Genomic DNA, 15393 nt, shown 5'->3' on the forward strand with positions numbered 1-15393 from the left:
AGAGCACTGAGGGGGGCCAGCAAAGGAAGTTGTATAGGAGGGGGATGGGGCAGCTGCATATAGATGAATTTAACTTTCCATATTCCTCCTGCAGCCGCTGAGAGGAGTAACAAGCATTCAGCGACAGCATGAGAAATAAATATGGAAAGTTCAATTCATCTCTATGCAGCTGCCCCATCTCATCCCCCTCCTATCCAGAACACAAAACGAGACTCCTCAGGCACTGACCTTCTTCCTGCCGCTGCAGCTGCCTTCTAAGAAATTCTTCACACGGAGATGCGGACACCGGCCTGACACCCATCAGTGCAGCGATGCGGGCGGCCCGGCGGAACACTGGCCTGACACCCCCCAGTGCGGCGATACGGGCGGCCCGGCGGACACCGGCCTGACACCCCCCAGTGCGGCGATACGGGCGGCCCGGCGGACACCGGCCTGACACCCCCCAGTGCGGCGATCCGGTGGTCTGGCTGACACCCCCCAGTGTGCGCGCCCCCCTCCCCCCCCCCGCTGGTACACCCCTGGGAGCGGGACAGTAAGTGCACTTCTCAGTTTCAGGTTTCAGCAGATCAATGCGCCGCAGAGTTCCCAGCCTGTCACGGTCTATTCATATCGAAGAGGCCAGTGACCAGGCTTCAGCTGTGCAGGGCGCTGCGGCTGATTAATCCGCCTTAAACCCGAAACAGAGAAAATAGTCCACTTACTGTTCCCCGCTTCCACAGAATACAGGGGGCATTTTCTAAATTAAATTGTTGCACAAAATTCCATTTTACAAAACTTAGTGGGGTTTACTCATTTTCCATAACTTTTCCAGGCCTGGAAAGTGTCATGTCAAAATCCCATGACTTTCCAGGATTTTCATGACCGTATGAACCCTGATTAAGGGTGATCAAGGGGTTAAATGTGAGCCTAGGAGAGTGATTCAAGCTGTGGGGGGCGGGGCTTCTGAAATGACCAGAGACATGTGATCCTGTATAGAAGGATCAAATGGGCTCTATGATCATTGCAGGGAGAACGGTCAGCTGTGTTTACAACAGCTGACCTTCTCAATCAGCGGGGAACGATCGCGGGTGTCAGACGGCAACCTGAGCCGCCTGACACACGCATCAGCTTCCCCGCTGACGAGCGGGGGCATGCCGGTGGCGGCGCGTGCTTGCCCCCTAGCCTCCTGAGAGCGAGCAACGTATACCTGCGTTGCTTTGCCCAGGAGCGGCTGCTTGCCGCAGTATATCTGCGGTGGGCGGTCGTAACGTGGTTAATAAAAAAAAAAAACCCATACATCTCTTAATAATTACATAGGTAGATGCAGTATTGGTCCCCCGGCGCCTATAACACAGAGCTGAGCGATTGAACACCGCTGATTGTGCCATCTATCTAATCCATCTACGAATCAAAAATAACAGCTAGACAGAATTAAAAATCATTTGACAGATAAAAATCTTCAAGCGTGTGCACTTCAACTGAGTTTAGCAATTGATAGGGTGAGAAAGTCATGTGATTTGTGACGCAACGCGTCGGGAGGAGCTGGGTGACGTCACTTCCGGTTACGGCCGAAACCGTAAGTCCTTTGTTCTGATACCGAAACTTGCGGCTGCTCGCTGTCTAGTTCTTACATGTGAGTTTTATTTGTTACCTTTAATAAAATTATGGTTACATACTTCACTATGGATACCTATCTATTTCTTTGAGCGATTGGAAGTACGGTGAATATCCAGAGGAGTACCGCAATACGGATTATATTTTATTACCTTATTAGAATGACTCCTTTGCTGGCCAAGAACAGTCAAATCTCACTACTGAGAAACATCTTGCTAGTCTGTCTAAGCGTAGTACCATGTGGTCTGTTACTTGTCACCAGTGACAGAATCACTTGTGTGACATGGGTCATTCTTACTGGAAAAACGAACAGGAGTTGGTGACATTTATTTACCACTTTGTGGTGTTAGCTGTAAGACAGAGACTTTTACTTTTTTAATATCTGGGTTCAATTTAAGCCCCTTAAAAACAGATCTAACAAAAGAGATAAAACACTGTGCAAAAAATGTACATCACTGCAACACATGAAAAACAGATAAGCACGAATGAAGCCTAAGGCTGGCCACACATGTTCAATTTTCTTGTACAATTTCTGTACAAGAATTTCTAGCAGTCTGTTAGATTTACCAAAATCCATATAATATGAGGTCAAAACTAAACAATACTTTCAATTGTAGCCTATAAGGAAGGCCTTTGTACTACATAGTTGAAGGTAAATCTAATGAAAATTGTACAGAAAATTGTATAATGTATGGCCAGCCTTAGAACAAATAGAAATAAAGCTGAATCTAAAAAAATAAAAACAAAAAACAAATGGTTTCATATACTTTATATAGTATAACTTTTCAATTCAATACATATTTGATCATTGATATACAATGTGTTAAACATAGTTTTGGTATCTGAACCAACACATACATTTTTTTTTTTTAAATCTTCCTTACAACCTTAGCACATAAGGGCCTAAAATAATTCTATACAAAAATACATTTTAGAGCATTTTTCCTACAAGCTTGAGAATCAAGTCTCCTGATTGCGACGATATGAAGTGTGTTGGGCAACTGTCATAATTATTTTATATAAATTCTCAAATAATCTGTGGTAGGACTAGAAGGAAAGAAGCTTCTGCAAGCAAATAATGTTCACAAAGATGAAAAAAGAAAAAAAAAAATTTAACCACTTGCCGACCGCCGCAAGTACATTTACTGCAGCGGTCAGCCCCGTACAGGCAAAGTGAAGTAGTACTGCGTCGCTAGCCTGTGAGCCTCTAGGGGGTGAGTGCGCGCCACCAGAGGCGCACTCCCGCCCCCGCTCGTTCCCTAACATGTCCGCGCGTGTGACCGGCAGACCCCATGTCCGCCGGTCACTCGCGATCTCCCGGTGGAGAGGGAGAAAGGCAGGCGGCTGATGTAAACAAAGCCGCCTGTCATTCTCCCTGATCTAACTGCAGAGATCATACGAACATGCTATAAAGGATCGCATGTCTCTGTGGTTACATCACTAGCCACACCCTTTTACAGTTAGAAGCACGCCCCTAAGGACACACTTAACCCCTGCATCACCAATAAAGTTAACCCCTTCCCTGCCAGTGTCATTTTTACAGTAACTTAGTAAACGCAATACTATTGCGATTTTTTTTTACCAAACATATGTAGCAGAAAACAAATTGGCCTAAAATGTTAAAAAAATTAGATTTTTACATTTTTTTGGGGGAATTTCATATAAAAAAAATGTGAAAAATATTGTTATTTTTTTCAAAATTGTCGCTTTTTTGGTTTATAGCGCAACAAGTAAAAATTGCACAGGTGATCAAATACCACCAAAAGAAAGCTCTGTTTGTGGGGAAAAAAAAAGGACGTCAATTTAATTTGGGTACAGCGTCGCACAATCGCGCAATTATCCATTAAAATCATGCAGTGCTGAATTGCAAAATAGGGCCTGGTCAGGAAGGGGGTAAAATCTTCAGAGGCTTAAGTGGTTAAAATAGGTTTCCTATCCACATGATGGAGGTTCTACTTTGCTACTCAGCCAAAGAAAGTGGTGATTGGGTTTTGAAGCAGATGTATAGCGAGACAATAAAGTTACCTTTAAAAAAAAAAAAAAAAGGATGTATAGCAAGAAAATACAGGGAGAAAGCACACTAGGTTTCTACCACGCCAGTCCTTTTGGGCGTTTTGACTTTCCTTTCTTTTTACTACGCTCTGTCTTAAGTTTCTTTCTTTGTCTCTGATTCATCCATACAGGGTATTGGCCGTGCTGGTCTAGTAGGCTCTTCTTGTTACGTTTTAAATCGGTGTCCATTTTCATGGTGGAGGCACCTATTGGAGAAATAAAAACATCAGAACTAGAACCAGAGCTGTTAACCAGAGGCATTTTCGCACTTCAGCTACAGACTTAATTAATTTGGGAATAACGTCATTAGTTATTGGGACATAAAAACACACTTTGCACACATATAAAAAAATATACTTCCTTCCAGTCTGACCAGTGATGACTAAAACAGTGCTACCATGGATAAAAAAATAATACTTTATTCACTATTTGTCCAAAATTATGTTTCTGGTACAAAGCATGGCTGATTTACTTTTACAAAATTTTAATAATTTTAAAATTAGACATGTTAAGCTAAAAAAAAAAAAAAAGACCAAACTGAATGTAAAAACACACAAAACAGTTTTGTATGGACAATAAAAAAAAAAAAAAAGGTAAGAAAAACTAGCCATGAAAAACAGTGAGAGGGAAGTGTTAATTAGGTCTATTTAGACATAACAAGGCACCAATTAGGGGTTAAAATATAACTAAAGCCAAACCTTTTGTAGAGAAGAACAGAGGATTAGAACAGCTGTAAGGTTTTTAGTGATGTCTGTGCTCCATTACGGAGATTCACCTTCTCTATTTGTCCTGTTTACCATTATCACAGAGAGTAAAAGTAAAATAAAATCCTAAATTTGGGCTTTAACTAAAAAAATAAAAAGTAGGAATAGGGGAAATTTGGCTTTGGAGGAATCTCCTCTCAATCGTGGTTTGGATATAGGCAGTGGAGAGAAAGTTTGTTTTTTAGTTCTATGTTAAAATGGAACTAAACTGTCAATCAACATTAACTAAATAGTAGATAGATAGTAAGGTAAATTATATTACTTATTTTAAACTACTTTTGTTTTACATCTCTTCAGTTGTTTCCTGGTCTACTTTAACATTCAGAGCACCATCAACATTCACTTTCCTGAATGTTTGAGCCAAGGACTGATGGATTCCTGGATGTAAATGCTACATGAATCATCAATAACTCAAGATGGCCAAAGCTGGAAATGCCAGAGGGGTTTTTCAAAAAAAAAAAAATGGCAACATAGAAGAGGAATTTTTCTGTGACTATTGCATTTTCAGTTTGTGGTGCTCGTGTACAGTTTTGTTCTGTTTTAAGGGCCAGTTCACACCCCAATTTCTGTGCTCCAGATGCGTTTCTGCATGCAAGTTTTTGATGTGTTCCAGTGTGTTCTTCCCCTTTTTATCTTCATCTCAATTGAGGACATGTGTGTTCCAGTGAGTTTTTGATGCATTCCGCCACATTCCAGATGCGTTCCACACAGAAAAAAATGCAACAGGTTCTACTTTTGTTGACTGCACTGGAACGCACTGCACTAGTGTGAACAAGGTCTATTGGAAACCATATTAAACACTGTTCGTGGGTTTTCAATGCAGTATAAATAAAATGCACTGGACTGCATCTTGCGTAAACCAGCCCTAAATAGGAAAAAACATATTCCTTCCTACTTTTTTACTTTGACCATTCCTGTAAAAAATACATTTGTTGTAAACAATGCCTTGTGATTAACACACTGTGTTGCATGACCACGCAATTGTCAAAGTGTCACAGCGCTGAAAGCTGAAAATTAGCCTGGGCAGAAAGGGGTTGAAAGTGCCCGGTAGTGAAGTGGTTAAAGGTCAACAAACACTGATGCTAAAATCAATTTCTGCCAATCAGTGCTGCAAGAGACGATGACAGCAGCTTTACTATACGATCAAGACCTTGGAGGTAAAACTGACAGCAAATCCTCGGGACTTCATGTGTAAAAATATACAACATATACACTATGCCTGTAACAGATCAAAGTAAATAACAGAGGACACTTTTGCTTCTGCCATAGCAAGTTGTATGTCAGCAGCAGTGCATGTAAACAAACTTGCTGACAATATTTATCCTGGGCTTTCCTGTCCATCCTGAGTGACCGAGATCTCAACTGGGTGTCAAAACAAACAGATGGACGATCAGTGAACATTTGCTGATCTCTCCTGATGAATGAACCTTGAAGTGCTCAGCTCTGAGTACTTCCAGGTTCAGCGCTGTCAATTCCCATCTGCTGTGCCCAGGGAAGAAGCTCACTGAGCACAGTCTGTGCTTTTCTGGCTAGAACAGAATGCAGAGGTGACATTATGGATCTAAGAGTCTGCACATAAAATTGAAATGAATAAAATATCTGGCTAGGTTCACAATGCAGCTTTGGGCTCCACTGGGCAGGGAATTGTGCGATACGTGATACAATTTACAATTAGTGCTCCTGTCCAGAACGGACCCCCATATCAGCCATCAAAAACAGGGAGTGTTTAACTATGACAATTGCTGCCTGGCCCATAGCTCATTCTCCAAAACTGATACTCTCTTGTGCTTTTCATACAAAATGAATAAAATGATTTATTAAAAACATCCCTCTGTTACAATTCTTGTGGTTCAAAAACATCTTGAAGATGCCAAAAGACTGAAGGAGCATGACAAGATTTGGGCAACAGAACAAGCAGCCCACAAATAGTCAAATTACAGCACATTACAACCTTGGTGGGCAGAAATAAAAGAATGTCATGTTTTCCCCTTTGTAATGAAAAAAAGTATAACAAATGATTGAAATAGATAAGTCTATATTCATGTTGCTGGCAGATGAAAACTAGCAAAAGAAAAATAAAAATGTATGAAATAATGGGGCTGTTGTTCTTGGTTCAAAGAATGTTTTCCTGGCAGGAATTACTACGTAGTATTTGAGGTCCACGTAGTACTTATTTTTGCAGAGCATCCTTATTAGGGTGACCACGTGTCCCGGATCGCCCGGGACAGTCCCGCATTTGGAGAGTCTGTCCCGGGTCCCGTTCACCCTCATTCCGGGACAATGCAGTGTCCCGGAATGATCTGAGCCCGTGAGCCGCCGACCGCTGCTGTGCTGTGACAGATAGTCACTTCCTTATACTATGCGATCGCCGAATCAGATCGGCATCGCATAGTACTGTCCAGTGTGTGTGGCTCCTCCCCTGCCTTGCTGCACGCAGTGCGCGGCCGAGTCACGTGACGACGGTGACGTCGGCCGGAGCCGGGATCTCTACTGTGCGGCGCCTCAGCCTGCTGTAACTGACTGTCTGTAATCCAACGGCCGTTATTATCAGCATTTAAGAGGACAAAATGTAAGTTTAACTTTTTAATGCATGTCTGCCTATTCTTTCCTTTGTGTTCAGGGCAGCAAATATTTATTGCTTAGAAACTTAGAAAGTTGGACTTGTAAAACGTGTAGTATGTTTTTGCCAGTCTCACGTATAAGTTTGACAAAATGCACTTGGGAAAGTAAGTGTCCCTGAATGGCAGTTAGGAAATGTGGTCACCCTAATCCTTATTCATGGGCCCTTTGTCTCCACCACTGCAAAAATAGCACATTACACCAGCCCACTAATGTTGTCATGAAAGATCACAGAATAGAAATGGGAATGCTTCAAATCATTGATCACAAATGATCAATTCACCCACTTCCTTCCTAGGCCAATGTTCAGCTTTCAGTGCTGTCACACTTTAAATGACAATTGCACTGTCAGGCAACACTGTACCAGTGTTAATTTCATTGACTAAAACGTTTTCGTCGACTAACACAATTCAGGTGACTAAAATACGACTAAAACTAAAATGGCATTTTAGTCTTAAGACTAAAATACGACTAAAACTAAAATGGCATTTTAGTCAAAAGACTATAACTAAAACTAAATCGAAATTTGCTGCCAAAAATTAACACTGGTGCATGCTCAAAGCATAAATAATAACATATTAGATTTTTCACTCCAGGACCAGCAGTAGTATATAATGAGTTTGGAAATTGTAGAGAAATGCTTAAATAATGCATTACAAATTACAATTGAACTACACCCATTTGATTATAGATGACTAAAATGAGTTTTAGTCGACTAAAATGTAGGGCGTTTTAGTCGACTAAAATATACTGGAGTTTTAGTCGACTAAATACGACTAAAACTAAAACACTTGCAGAAGACTAAAATGGGACTAAAACTAAAATGCCATTTTAGTCCTAAGACTAAAACTAAAACTAAATTGAAATTTGCTGCCAAAATTAACACTGCACTGTACCCATATGAAATTTAAATCATTTTTTTGAGGCAGATAGAGCTTTCTTTTGATGGTATTATTAACCACTTATGGACCGGAAGGATTTGCCCCCCTTAATGACCAGGCCATTTTTTGAGATTCGGCACTGCGTCAATTTAATGGACAATTGCGTGGCCGTGCGGCCCTGTACCCAGATAAAATTGATGTCCTTTTTTTCCCACAAATAGAGCTTTCTTTTGGTGGTATTTGATCACCTGTGCGATTTTTATTTTTTGTGCTATAAATAAAAAGAGTGACAATTCTGAAAAAAAAAACAAATATATATATATATATATATATATATATATATATATATATATATATATATATATATATATATATATATTTTACTTTCTGCTATATAACATTCCCAAAAAAAAAAATACTTAAAAATCAAATTTTTTTTAATTTTAGGCCAATTTGTTTTCTGCTACATATTTTTGAAAAAAAAAAAAAAAATAAACCGCAATAGGCGTATTTTGATTTGTTTGCGCAAAAGTTATCGTGTCTACTAACTATGGGAAAGATTTAGGTCATTTTTATTTTTTACTAGTAATGGTGGCGATCTGCGATTTTTAGCAGGACTGCGACATTGCGGCGGACAGATCAGACCCCTAGCTGACATTTGACACTGTTGGGGTGAACAGTGACATACTACAGTAATCAGTGCTAAAAAAAAAAATGCACTGTTACTGTAATAATGACACTGGCAGGGGAGGAGTTAATACTGTGGGGGGATCAAGGGGTTAAATGTGAGCCTAGGGGCGCGTTTATAACTGTATGGGGGCGGGGATTGTGAAATGATCACAGAGACCTGCAGCTGTGACTGAAAACAGCGCGAGCGCCGCCTACAGGGGAGGAGTCCAGCGACGTAGTACTACGCCGCTGGACGATAACAAACCACTTTTCCGCAGTACGCTCAATGTGAGCAGTCGGCAAGTGGTTAAGAGGTTTAAAAAAAAAAAAAAAGTTTTTCTTAGTTTCTGTAATAAAAATGTTGCAATAAGTAATTTTCCTTCTTCCCTGATGTGTACTGATGAGGCTGCACAGATAGGCACTGATGAGGTGACACTCATGGGGCTGCACTGATGATCATTTCCCTAATTAGCAGTGTAAACAATGTGCTGACACAGCCATGCCAGTTATTGGTTCTCCTTTTCTCAGACAGCACGTGAGGAAAGGACTGCCGATAACTGGCAAGTTTGTTTACATGTGATTGGACACAGCTGACCATATGGTAAAGGGACACAGCTAATCACATGGTAAAGGGGCGGAGTTCAGGGAGGCCATCTATGCACATCCTCCTAGAGCTAAAAGGACTGCACTGTAGCCATCTTTTGGCTATAGCATGGTATTAAAGTGGTTAAAAAGGGATTAAAGTATTTACCTAGTAACTACCGACCAGTTTGTTTAACTTCTATAGCCAGGAAGATACTTGGGAGTTTAATAAAAGACCACATAGAAATGTTTATTTCATACAATAGTCAGCATTTAATAATGAAAGACTGACATTGTCAAACAAATCTGAATTCCTTTTACGAGGTGGTAAACAAAAACTTAGGCAAAGGAGAGGCTATGGACGTAGTGTACTTGGATTTTCCCAAAGCATTTGACACAGTTCCCCACACACGGCTAATGTGTAAATTAAAGTCTACAGGCTTAGAAAATTCAGTTTGTAAAAAACTGGCTAAAAGACCGTACTCTGAGAATAGTGATTATTAATTCAATACTCGGAAAGGGTTGTTTTTAGTGTACAGGTTCAGTTTTGGGACTCTTACATTTTAACATTTATAAATAATATAGGGTCTGGGATTAAAAGTACCATGTGAGAGTTTTCAGATGACACCAAACTATGCAGTGGAATTATGTCCTTACAGTCTCCAACTTACAAACCGACTTTAATGCATCTAAATTGGGCAACTATGTGGAAAATTAGGTTTAATGTTATTAAATGTAAAGTTATGCACTTAGGGGCTTAAGACATGCATTGTACATACTGGGGGGGGGGGGGGGATCAATGGCGCAGAAGGATCTGGTAGATCAGAAGCTTAACCACTTGCCGACCAGCTGCCATAGTTCTACTGCGGCAGGACGGCTCTGTTATACGAGACAACATACCTGTACTTCGCTTTGTGTAGCAGATAGTGTGTGTGTGGGGGGGGGGGGGGGGGGGGCAAGCGTGCAAATGTGCCGAATGGCTAGGGAGGAGCCAGTCAGCAGGTCCGGCGGACATCTGCGATCGCTCCCCATGGAGACAGAACAGAGGTCTGCCTATGTAAACACGGCAGACTTCTGTCAGTGATGAACACAGGGATCCTGTGTTCCTCCTAATCAGGAACACAGGTCTCTGTGTTCATCCAGTGATTACAACTGTTAACTTCATGTACAAGAGATATAGTTGTTTAATATACTGCCATCTTGTGGTCATTTCGGTTACTGCATCTTTTTCAGTATTCCCTCCTATTCTATGATGTATTTCCCCTTCCTGTCTAGTTTGGTAGAATTTCCTTTTCCTGTTTAGTTTGTGTGGAGGTGAATTAAAGGACGGATTGAGGAACCACGTTGTGTCTGTGGATTATTTACATGGTAGCAGAGGATGGTTTCCAACTATAGAGTACCGCCTAAGTTTGACGAAGCCAGACCATACGAGTGCTGGAAGAATGAAATTAGTATTTGGAAACTTGTTACGGATCTGGACAAGAAGAAGCAGGCACTCGCGGTTGTGTTGGGGCTTGAGGGGCGAGCCAGAGAGACCGCTTTGGAGATACCTGCGAGCGATCTAAACGAGGACAATGGGATGGAAACTTTGATAGCTAAGCTGGACTCTGTATTTTTGAGAGAAGAAAAAGACCGCGCTTATGAAGCGTACTCTCATTTCGACTCGATTTCTAAAGACAGCGAGGTGTCCATGACAGACTACATCATAGACTTTGAGCAGAGATACAACCGCATGAAGAGGTACACCATGACCTTGCCTGATGCTGTGTTAGCGTTTAAACTACTGGACACGGCTTGTCTTGAAGAGAAGAGTAGGCAGCTAGCACTTACAGCGTGCACGGACTTAACATTTGCATCCATGAAGTCAGCGTTAAAACGCATTTTCGGAGGAAAAACCAGTGGAGTGAGCGGAGGCAGTGAGACTCAAGATGCAGCGTTTTTCACGGAGCAGAGGCCACCGGGTAAATTCAAACGGAACAGCCAGTCACAGAGCAGACAGTGGCAACCACAGCAAGGTACTAACCCACTCGACAAATATGGTAAGCGATCAAAATGCGCAATTTGTCAGAGCACATACCATTGGGCCAAAGACTGTCCTCATCGGAGAAATGAAGTAAAGCTAGCAGAAGATGAAAATGTTGAGGAATGTAACATTACACTGTTTACAAAAGTTATGACGGACTCTGAGATTTTCCTAACTGAATCACTGGGATCAGCTATCATTGACACAGCATGCACACGTACTGTCTGTGGTGAAAAGTGGCTGGATAGTTACATGAAAGACCTGAGCCAAAGCCAAATAAACAAACTGATGCAAACAGAATCTTCAAGCTGCAGACCTTTCAGATTTGGTGATGGTCAGATGGTTACACTCCAACAGAAAGGTAAAGCTTCCCGCTAAGATCGGACCAACAAAATGTCACATTGAAACGGAAGTTGTTCCTGTTGATATTCCTTTATTGCTGAGCAAAATGGCTCTAAAGAGAGCGGGAACTGTCTTAGACATGGAGAATGACAAAGTTGTCATGTTCAAGCAACCAGTGCCTCTTGAGCTCACTAGTTCGGGACACTACTGTGTTGACATTAGAGATGGTAATACTGAAGTGGACACCAATGTAAGTGAAGTCCTTGTCATCACAGCAGCGATGTCTACAAAGGAGAAGCGTAAAGTCTTTTTGAAGCTTCACAAACAGTTTGGCCATGCCTCTGCAGACCAGCTGCAAAGGCTTATCCTCAGCTCTGGAAATACTGACAAAGACTGTCCAGTTATTCTGCAAGAGATCATCCGTGACTGTGAGGTATGTCAAAGATACAGCAGGACCAAGCCCAGGCCTGCTGTCGGTTTGCCTTTAGCCTCAGAGTATAAGGAGACGGTGGCAATGGACTTACATGAGCTGGAACCTGGCATATGGTACCTCCACATCAATCGACCATTTCACACGCTTCAGCGCTGGAAACATTGTGAGAACAAAGAAAGCATCTGAGATCGTCAACTCTTTCATTCACTCGTGGATAAGTGTTCATGGTGCCCCAAAACGGATATACACTGACAACGGTGGTGAGTTCAATAATGAGGAGATAAGAGAGATGGCAGAAAAATTCAACATCGAGATGAAGACTACAGTGGCATACAGTCCTTGGAGCAACGGGCTGCTGGAGAGACACAACATGACTCTGACTGAGATCCTCCTGAAGGTGAAAAGGGAAAATGGGTGTGGCTGGCAGATTGCTCTAGACTGGGCTCTAATGGCCAAAAACAGTATGATTAATGTGCATGGTTATGGTTCACACCAGCTGGTGTTTGGTCACAGTCCTAATCTTCCCTCCGTTTTGGTTAATGAACTGCCTGCTCTAGAAGGTACTTCTATGAGTACTAGAGTAGGACAGCACCTAACAGCATTGCATGCTTCCAGAAGAGCATTCACAGAGGTGGAATGCTCAGAAAGAATAAAAAGAGCTTTACGAAAGCAGCTCAGGCCTACAGATGAAAAGTATGAGACAGGAGACCGAGTGTACTACAAACGAGCAGACAGTACAGAGTGGAAAGGTCCAGCTGTAGTTATCGGTCAAGATGGCTCTGTAGTGTTTGTCAGACATGGTGGTATCCTTGTTAGAGCACACCAGTCCAGACTGAATAAAGTTAATGCACAGGATGAGGATACACCTGTACTACCTGATATCACTGAAAGTAGTAAAGAAAAAGAAAATGTAATCCACACTGATGGGTCAGAGAATTCAGATGATGAAATGAGTGTCAATAGCGAAGTGCAAATCCCTGAAAACACAGACACTGATGGTAGAGAAGATGGGAGACAAACTAATACTACTAATACAGGGGGTTCCACGGGTGTCCAACTGAGAAAAGGTCAGACAGTGACATTTACAAACAGAGATGATGGTGCTAAACACACTGCCAGAGTCTTAGGCAGAGCAGGGAAAGCAAGAGGGCAATATAGAAACTGGTACAATGTGCAGTATCTTGAACCAAATGGCAGCGAGGGTCAAAAGGAAGCTTTAGACATGTCACAAGTTGACGATCTTCTCACTGGGTGTGAAAACACTGATGGCGATGTACTTATCACCAAAGACATTTCTTTTGATGCTGCTAAACAACAAGAGATTGAAAACTGGCAAATTAATAATGTTTACGAAGTAGTCACAGACAAAGGTCAAAAATGTATCTCTACTAGATGGGTCTGTACGTTAAAGGAAACTTCTAGTGGTGTTGTTCCCAAAGCCCGCCTTGTAGCGAGAGGTTTTGAAGAAGTCAATATGCATGAACTACAGAAAGATTCTCCCACATGTGCATCAGAATCACTCAGGCTGCTGTTAGCTGTTATTTGTCAAAACAAATGGCAAGTGAACTCTATGGATATTAAGTCTGCTTTTTTGCAGGGAATGGAGCTCTCAAGAGACATTTACATTCGTCCCCCACCAGAAGCGAGGGTGGACAATGTGTTGTGGAAACTAAAGAAATGTGTGTATGGACTTGCAGATGCTTCCCTCTACTGGTACAACAAGGTCAAAGAACTCATGCTGAACAGTGGGGGTAAAATGTCACGGGTTGATCCTGCAGTGTTTTATTGGCAGAATGAGCAGTCTGAGGTAACAGGAGTACTGGCATGCCATGTGGATGATTTTTTTTGGGCAGGTTCAGAGCATTTTGTAACCAATGTCATCCCTGTGCTTAAATCTGCATTTCACGTGGGTCGTGAAGAGTGTGAGAGTTTTTCATATGTGGGGATGAACATTGCTACTGTGGGTGGTGTAGTGCAGGTGCATCAGCACAGTTATATTGAAAACCTACAACCAATTCATTTGCAGGCAACACGTGCTGTACAGAGAGAGGCCCCACTGAATGAGAAAGAAAGAGAACAACTCAGATCCAAAATAGGACAGGTTCTGTGGGTTGCTAAACAAACAAGACCAGATGTTATGTTTGACACATGTAGCCTAGCATCCAACATTAAGAATGCTACTGTTCAGTCCATACATGAAGTGAACAAAGTGATCCGTAAAATTAAGTCAGAGAAGGTAACACTTAAGTTTCAATACTTGGGTAACAGTGAGGATTTGAGTTTGGTAGTATTCAGTGATGCTTCACTGGGCAATCTTCCAGATGGAGGTACACAGGGTGGGGCTCTAATTGCCCTCATGGAAAAATCAGGAAAGTTCTCTCCACTGTTTTGGCAATCTAAAAAAATTAGACGTGTGGTAAGAAGCACACTGGCAGGAGAAACCCTTGCCATGTCTGATGGTATTGACAATGCTATGTTCTTGGCTATGCTCTACTCTGAACTCACTACTGGTAAAGCTGATCTTAATGCTCTTCCTCTTATCTGTGTTACTGATAACCATTCCCTGTTTGACGCTCTTAAGTCAACAAAACAGGTCACAGAGAAGAGACTTCGATTAGAAATAAGCGGTGTCAAAGAGCTCATACATGCTAACAAAATCAAAGAAGTGCGTTGGTCAACAGCCAAGTCACAACTTGCTGACTGTTTGACGAAAAAAGGTGCTTCCTCTCTTATGCTTCTTAAAGCGCTGTATGAGGGTGTATGGAAACTGTAAAATCTGGTCCATTGAGCATATATCTTGGTATTTTTTTGTTTGTTTAAATACACACACTTACTTGAATGCTACTGTGTTCTGAAAATCGTTTTTGGGTGACAATGTTTTATGTCAAACTCACCCATTCTTTTATCTTAAGAAGAGAGTGAGATTGTTAACTTCATGTACAAGAGATATAGTTGTTTAATATACTGCCATCTTGTGGTCATTTCGGTTACTGCATCTTTTTCAGTATTCCCTCCTATTCTATGATGTATTTCCCCTTCCTGTCTAGTTTGGTAGAATTTCCTTTTCCTGTTTAGTTTGTGTGGAGGTGAATTAAAGGACGGATTGAGGAACCACGTCGTGTCTGTGGATTATTTACAACAACCCCCATACAGTTAGAAAGCACTCCCTAGGCACACATTTAACCCTTTGATTGCCCCTGGTGTTAATTCCTTCCTTGACAGTGTCATTAGTACAGTAAGTGCATTTTTTTTAGCACTAATTACTGTAGTAATGTCACTGGTCCCCCCAAAAGTGTCAGTTAAGTGTCCGATCTGTCCACTGCAATGTCACAGTCCTGCTAAAAATGACTGATCGCAGCCGTTACTACTAGTAAAAAAAATAAAAAAATGACAAATCTATCCCCTAGTTTGTAGACGCGATAAATTTTGCGCAAA

At 41.6% G+C, this 15393-nt stretch overlaps 1 protein-coding gene across 1 annotated transcript in view; it reads right to left on the reverse strand.

Annotated features, from left to right (window-relative positions):
* Positions 1-3573: 3573 nt before the first annotated feature.
* The window catches only part of LLPH (LLP homolog, long-term synaptic facilitation factor), a 29708-nt gene continuing 17888 nt past the window's right edge, over positions 3574-15393 (reverse strand). The window contains exon 3 of the mRNA XM_082252684.1: positions 3574-3851. Within this exon, the coding sequence (XP_082108810.1) occupies positions 3682-3851 (170 nt within the window). The 3' untranslated portion in view covers positions 3574-3681. The remainder of the gene's footprint in view (positions 3852-15393) is intronic.

The sequence above is a fragment of the Pelophylax lessonae genome (assembly GCF_965119305.1).
Source record: "Pelophylax lessonae genome assembly, chromosome: 4".
Classification (NCBI taxonomy): domain Eukaryota; kingdom Metazoa; phylum Chordata; class Amphibia; order Anura; family Ranidae; genus Pelophylax; species Pelophylax lessonae.